Genomic DNA, 7476 nt, shown 5'->3' with positions numbered 1-7476 from the left:
GACCAGTCAACGTCAATCCCAACTCAAACAATCCATGGTGCGCATTGCACACCATCCCTTTTACCGCGAAAAACACAGACCTCGGATAGATAGTTCGGGTTCCTCCAAACCCGATCCAGACTCGTTGCTAAGCGCTCTACACTACACATATAAACTCGGATCATGATACTGGGTCGGCGGATCAAGAACATGCGTATAGCGCACGCTGCGCATTATAGAAAATAACTCCCTTGGAATTGTTGTTCTTCTCTGACATCATCTCTGATCAACCATGTTGACTGTAAAGATTGAGTTTTTCTCAACAGATAAACACTTTCTTCCTCAGCTCGTAGATTTTCTTTCTTTTTTACTTCTGAGTTCAAACTCCAATTCTTATGGATTGCTCGAGCTCAAGCGGCAGATTTAATTCGCTAGAAAACATTCTTTATGGCGAATTATCACTTTTCTCTGGTTGCAGATCATATTTGCATGATTAGTAACTCCTCAGCTTCTCTTGGTTTATGGTGTCAGTGTTTTGATTGCTTACAGTGAAGAGTTAGGATTCTGGGGAAACTAGAATTTTCAAGCTGGCATCTAGTTTCCCGTTAAATTCTCGTACTTTTTGAACTTTTATTTTGTTCAAATATTCTGTAAATCTAAGTATGAAAAGGTTGAGATCTTATGATGACGATCTCGATTCCAATGGGGATAGAGGGGTTTTGAAAGATTGGAGTAGAAGGGAACAAGACTCAGACCATCCGCATCGGCGATTTTATTTGAAGGCTGAAAATGGTCGGAAAGGTTTATCTTCGTCGTCTGGGTACGATCAATCAATTGAAGATGATCGTGAGGTGTCCAGACCATTGAGGAAGCGTTTAGATCATGATTCTGATGGGTTTGAGAGGAGGAAGAGGTTTGATCGTTATCGGGATTGTGGTGATAGAGGTATTTCACTTTCTTCACCTCGGACTTCATATGGTGGTGAAAGGATTCATCGGTCGGAGAGCTTCTGTGGCTCTAGGCGGGACTTCCCCAAGGGGTTTAGATCAGAGAGGGAACGTTCAAGGCGAGGAGAAAGTGTTTCGTCGTGGCGGAGGTTGGGGGGAAGCAAGGATTGTGACGAGGACACTAGGTTTAATGTCGACACTGGGAGAGGGAGAAGAGTTGCTTCTGAGGAAAGAGGAAATGTAAGATCGCCGCAGGGTTTGAAAGATGCTCAGAAGTCGCCTCCTTGTTCGAAGGACTCTGGTGGCGAGCAATCTAAGAGTACTAAGGTGAGGAAGAACAAAGTGCACAGAGAGTGTGGAAGCAGCAGTGAGATGGAGGAAGGGGAATTGCAACCTGAAGCCGAAGCTACGCCTGGACCTGAAGTGGATTCAGAACATGAGCACAAACCCAATCCTGAACATGAAGACCCTGAAGCTGAACCCGACCAAAATGCTGAAATTCCAGGAGTGTGCACTGAGAATTACAAGGAAGTGGAGAGTGCGCACATTGTCAAGGTAAAAATGAATTTGAAGAAAGGAGGGGAATCGTCAGTTGAAGATAAGATAGAGTTCAAGGGTGAAGATAATTGTGATGAAAAACAGGAGGATGGCAGAAGAGAGCCTGTGTCAGGAGTGGATAAGGAAATTGGTGAGGTTCCAGAACCTCTGGGGAACTCTAATAGTGAATTCAGTACAAGAAAAGAAGCAGCAGTGGGAGCTAATGTAGGTAGAGAAGGAAAAAATGCAAAAGAAGATTGTGAGTCTGGAGGTCCCTGTGTCCTTACACCAAAAGGCCAAGACCGCTGTACAGATGAAGCAACCAAGGATGAGGATGCCAAGAAACCATTGCCTTTGGATGAGGAACAGAAAGTGGGCAAGGATGTTAATGCAATAGAAGGAACAGCAGGTAATGAAGGTAGAGAAGGAGAAAGTGCAATAGAAGATTGTGCGTCTCTCAGTCCCTGTGTCCTTACACCAGAAGACCGCAGTACGGATGAAGCAACCAAGGATGAGGATGCCGAGAAATCATTGCCTTCAGATGAAGAATTGAAAGAGGGCAAGGATATTAATTTGGAAGGTCATGTGAAGGACATTGATTTGCCAAATTCAAATCCAGAAGTTGCAAATGAAAATGGAACACCTAAGGTGACTCTGAACCTCATAAGAGATAAGCCCACTCAATATTCGAAAGATAAAGGAAAAAGTATTGCTGTTTCTTCATATACTGAAGCTAATTACATGGAAGATAGTGCATGGATAGAAGAAGATGCTATGGAAGGACCAAGCTGTAGGGGTTTTGAGTTGTTTTCTTGCCCTGCTGCAACAAGACAAGAGAAGAAAAATGATTCTTGGGTTAATAAGCAAAAAGATAAGATGCTTAAAATGGAGCCACTTGAGCTTTCTCTTTGCTTGCCAAATGTATCATTTGAACTTCATTCCCATCATCCAATGCCAGCTCCTGGTTCCCCCAGTCGTACAAGGGGTGTTCAGTCTGTACCTTCCACGTTTTGGACAGGCTCTGATGAACTTACTGCATCAATTTCCTTTTCAGGTTCCCAGCCATTCGTTCACAACCCCAGCTGTTCTCTCACACAGAATTCACTTGATAACCATGAACAATCAGTTGGCAGTCATCCTATATTTAAGGGAGTTGATAAAAATTCTCCTGCCTCCTGGCTGGTGCAATTGTCAAATGAGCCTAAGTACAAGGAAGTTCCCTTGTATCCAAGGATTTTACAAAAGGGCAATGCATCTCTGTCGTCTCAAGGCATTTTAAAGCACCATACTATGCAAGTTCAAGATCATAGTAGGAATTCTGAGGGAACATCTGGAGAACCTGTTCCTTTGGATTGGCAGTCAAGTCGGTCAAAGCAGCTTACTGGTGTACCATCAAGGAACCAAGATGAAAGCAAAAATCCTGTACACAGTGTTGGCACTCTTGAAGTTAGACAAGAGTATAATGAGGATAAGAAACAAATTTTCATAGAGAAAAGAGGTGGTAGTTTATTTTGCAGTAGTAATCAGAAAGAGATAGAACAGCTTGTTGTAGGTGGAAGTGATTTTGTAGAGAGGATTATTGCCATGATAATTTTGGAGCCAGCACAAGAAATGGCCAAGAGGATTCATGAGATGACGGAACACTCCATAACATGTTTGAAGGAGAGGGCTCGTGATATGATACTGAATAAAGATAATTCTGGGCAGTTACATACTTTTCAGGAAGCATTACGGAGTAGATCAGACCTTACACTAGAGACTCTGTCAAAGTGTAATCGGACACAGTTGGAGATATTGGTGGCTTTTAAAACTGGTGTTCAAGATTTTCTCTACCGAGCCAAGGATTCTCATTCTACTGATTTAGCGGAGGTCTTTCTGAACTTAAAGTGCAGAAATCTTGCTTGCAGGAGTCCCCTTCCGGTTGATGAATGTGATTGCAAAGTTTGTGCTCAGAAAAGTGGCTTCTGCAGTGCTTGTATGTGCCTTGTTTGTTCGAAGTTTGATATGGCATCCAATACCTGTAGTTGGGTCGGGTGTGATGTCTGCCTTCATTGGTGCCATACAAGTTGTGGCTTACGGGGATCTCATATCAGAAATGGGTATAGTGTCACCGGGGCTCCGGGAACAACTGAGATGCAGTTCCATTGTCTTGCTTGCAATCACCCTTCTGAGATGTTTGGCTTTGTGAAAGAAGTTTTCAAGACCTGTGCAAGGGAATGGGAAGTTGAGACTCTTTCCAAGGAACTTGAATATGTGAAGAGGATTTTTTTGGTGAGTAATGATGTGCAGGGGAAACAACTTCACAATCTTGCTGAGAAGATGCACGCGAAGCTAGAAAATGACAAATTCAGTCTGTCAGAGGTTTATAATCAAATCATGGAGTTCCTGACTGGTAAGATCTTTAGCTTTTGTCAACAAACAATTTCATTGCAAGTCTGGTTTATTGCAATCTTAATTATTCTATGGACAGTTTACAATTTTGCACTTGTATATAACTATGTGATTGTAGTGCATCAGTTACTTTTAACAGCTTCCTATTTGTCTTTCCTGATGTTTTTTGTATGACTAATTTGTTATATTGGACGATTTGATGGATCTTTTATATGTCATGTTTCATTTCTTCATAGCCACTTTCTCTGCCATACTAGCCATTTGGCTGTTATCTCATAAAATAACTGAATTATTTTTTCCTAGGTTCTTTTTGTAGTGTCAGTTTGACCTAATGGAAGATGGTGTCTTGTGTGACTATTAAGGCCCACTCTAGAAATAGCACAATCATTTATCTTTTCAGTACTCTGATACAAGGCTGAAATATGCAGTCTAACCTTGCTTTGCTATTAGAAAATGTCTAAGTTTTACAAGTAGAACTCCAAGTTTACAGCCAAGGTTTAAATATCCCTACAGAACTATTTCTCCAACTATAAATCAGTGCCACATAGAGTTCCAGAATGGCTTGAAATCCTTGTGGAGAAGGTTTTACTTCTAACTTAGAATCTTAACACGTATCTTGCTCACACGTGTAGCTGCATTGTGGTAGTCTCCAGCAATTTGTTCTGTCTAGAAATATAGGTGATTTGGCTAAAAAAATTTCGAATCCACCTCAATGGGTGAAACCACTTCAAACTCAAGAAATCAATTGTACAGTGTTTGTAATGCACCGTTTTGTATCGAAACCGTGGTTTGAACCCTACATTTTCACAGTCACACCTAGACCAAAATATTTCATGCAATCTCAATGGTTTAAATTTGAGGTTTCAATCTATGCCAAAGTTTCTACTTGACCGAACTATTGAGTGACGTGAGATGTAGAACATGTTATAGAGATCTTCCAGATTTGCTCTTTGGCCTTCATTGTAATTTTTTCAGTCAATTCACCACTATTTTTTCTTTTTGTACTGCTGCTTTTTATTGGGTGAGATTGGAGATTTATATAGGAAATACCTTTGTCAGAATTTAAAGATGCCATAGGGCTGTGAAATTTTTATGACCCTGTAGTGTCTTTGTGGTCTTTAATCATGTACCTGATGCTGGACATCATTGCTTCAGGCTTGTGCAAGTGTGTTTGAACATCAGACAAGCTTGTGTCTCACATACTCATTTGAAATGCTTATATACTTGATTTTTGAGGCTTAGATATTGTTGCTTATATTTTGCACTTCTTTAATTGCAGAAACTGATTCCAAGTTGGCAAACACCTCTACTACTGAAAAGGAACAATCCGGTAGGAACCTGGGGTTAGGTAGTGGGGTCTTGGGGCCAAGCCAAGAAGCTATGTGGCTGACATCTTTTTCAACTGAAAAGATTAATCCACAAACAGTAAACATTGGTAATGGGGCTCACAGCATGGTTTGGGATCGGGAAGGTCAATTGAATGAGGATTCACAACTGCAGAAGAGTGCAGAAAAGAAACCGGTCTTTGATGAGCTGGAGAGCATTGTAAGAATTAAACAGGCAGAGGCAAAAATGTTCCAAACACGGGCAGATGATGCAAGAAGAGAGGCTGAAGGTCTGAAACTCATTGCAGTTACAAAGAATGATAAGATTGAAGCAGATTATGGGAGCCGAATCGCAAAAGTACGTTTGGCTGAGTCCGAGGAAAGGCGGAGACAAAAGTTAAAAGAACTGCAGATTCTTGAAAGGTCGCTTCAGGAGTATATCAATATGAAAATGAGGATGGAAACAGAAATTCAAGATATGTTGTTAAGAATGGATGATGCAAAAAGAAATATTGGCTCTTGATTTGGCTTGTTTGAAGATACTAATCTATTGCCAGCCTCAGTTGATTCTGCTGTCATTGGGCTGAGATTATCACCTAACCAGGGTTACAATTAATTTTTCAGTTTAGTTCCTTCTGTTTGTAGACTAGCTTACTAACCAGAGTTTGTACAGAGAATGCTTCAGCTGTGTTATGAATGTATTCCTATTAGGAAGAGAATTGAAAGAAAGTAAAGAATTCTCACCATTGCTATTCCAAATTGGTTTGCTTTTGTTCTAGATATTCAATGTTGTATCGATCCTCTCTGTTCTACTTCATTCTTAAAGGTGGTGATAAAGGTGTAAATGGAAGAACCATTCGTTTATTCTTCTGACTACTTTCATCCAGGCCTTCTTTTCTCTATGATCCTGAACTGATACTGCTCCTTTGGATCTCACTATCCAATTCTTTTTGCTCCCTCTTTTATTTAATGAACTCTCTTCTTTTGCTTCCTTGATTCCTTCCTTTTGGGTTCTAACTCCCAACTTGCTGAATGGTTTAATAATTGATTTTCTTTTTGGTTTTATCTCTCTCTAGATTGGTTTTTCAGTTAACTTGTCCTAATAGCAGTATATATCATTTTCCAGCTATGAATTGTAATAGCTGTACGATTGAAGGTGTTCATTGAAGAAGAAATCTTCTCTCTTTTGTGATTGTGTTTCTATGTTTGAAGACCACCTGCTTTGCCATCTTTTTTTTATGGAATTTAATCTTTAGACATTCTTTATTGCAGGTGGAGGAAGGTTGCCAACTGACTTCAGTAGATAACATAACTGGGGCGGTCCACCACTTGCTCAGAATAATTGAAGAAACGAAGCTGTCCTAAGCTCCTAGTCTGAGAAAGTTCGAATTTTTCCCAAATATTTCACTTTCTTTTTTTTTCTTTTTTTTTTTGGGGTAAGACACTTTGTTTCTTCAATCAGGACGAAACCAAGATTCAACATTAGAGGGGGCCGAAGAATGAAAGTCCATATAATCTTCTTGTTGGAGAAGCACTAATGTTTTTTTGCCACACATATTGTGTGAGCCTAATAAGACTAATTGAGAATCATACCTTTGAATTATTTTAATATATTAATGAATACCCCCACATATATTTGAAAAAAAATAATTTTAAATTATTGATAATTAAAAAAAAAAAATTTGTACAAAATATAGGTATATTAAAGCAAAAACAAACACACATGAATTCAACCCTAAAAAATATAGCAAACCAAAATTTTAGTCAAAAATGCAAATCAATTTTTTTTTAGGTAAGAGATGCTAACTAATGGTAGTTAGTTATTTTACTAACTATAGACAATTTATTCACAATATAAAATGAAATAACAAAAATTGCAGAATAAATAAATAAACAAATAATATAAAATTAAATATAAACAATAACAAAAAAAATAAGAAAAAAATAAACGATAAATAAATTGAGAAAGAGAAAGAGTACCTAATTGTGGAGAATATTATTTTTTTCCAAATTTTTCTTAACCCACCTTTATTGAAAGGGAAGAAAATAAATTGGAAAAAACAAAGGAAAGAGAATAAATAGGAAGAAAGAGGAAATAGCCAAAATAGGAGATAGGAGAGAATAAATATGGATTGAGAAGTTAATTTCTAATTAGAAATGACATTTTGAATATTTAATTAAATTTTTTTTCAAAAATTTCCTTTTACCCATGTTTATAGAAAAAGAATACAATATGAGAGAGGAGAGAGGGGATAATAAATAGGGATTAGGGAATTAGTTTTTAATTAGGAATGACA

The 7476-nt window shown here is 38.5% G+C and overlaps 1 protein-coding gene across 1 annotated transcript; it reads left to right on the top strand.

The window, feature by feature from the left end:
- The first annotated feature begins 299 nt into the window (after positions 1–299).
- Positions 300–6115, top strand: LOC149003538 (protein OBERON 4-like). Its single transcript, XM_089138038.1, has 2 exons — positions 300–3855; positions 5134–6115. The coding sequence occupies exons 1-2, from the start codon at positions 642–644 to the stop codon at positions 5700–5702; spliced, it is 3783 nt and encodes a 1260-aa protein (XP_088994164.1). The 5' UTR covers positions 300–641; the 3' UTR covers positions 5703–6115.
- Positions 6116–7476: the final 1361 nt, after the last annotated feature.

The sequence above is a fragment of the Hakea prostrata genome, chromosome 10 (genome assembly GCF_041222555.1).
Source record: "Hakea prostrata isolate BN-2017 chromosome 10, UWA_Hpros_2, whole genome shotgun sequence".
Lineage (NCBI taxonomy): Eukaryota > Viridiplantae > Streptophyta > Magnoliopsida > Proteales > Proteaceae > Hakea > Hakea prostrata.
Note: the sequence above shows the minus strand (reverse complement) of the source record. Positions and strands in the feature narration are given on the sequence as shown.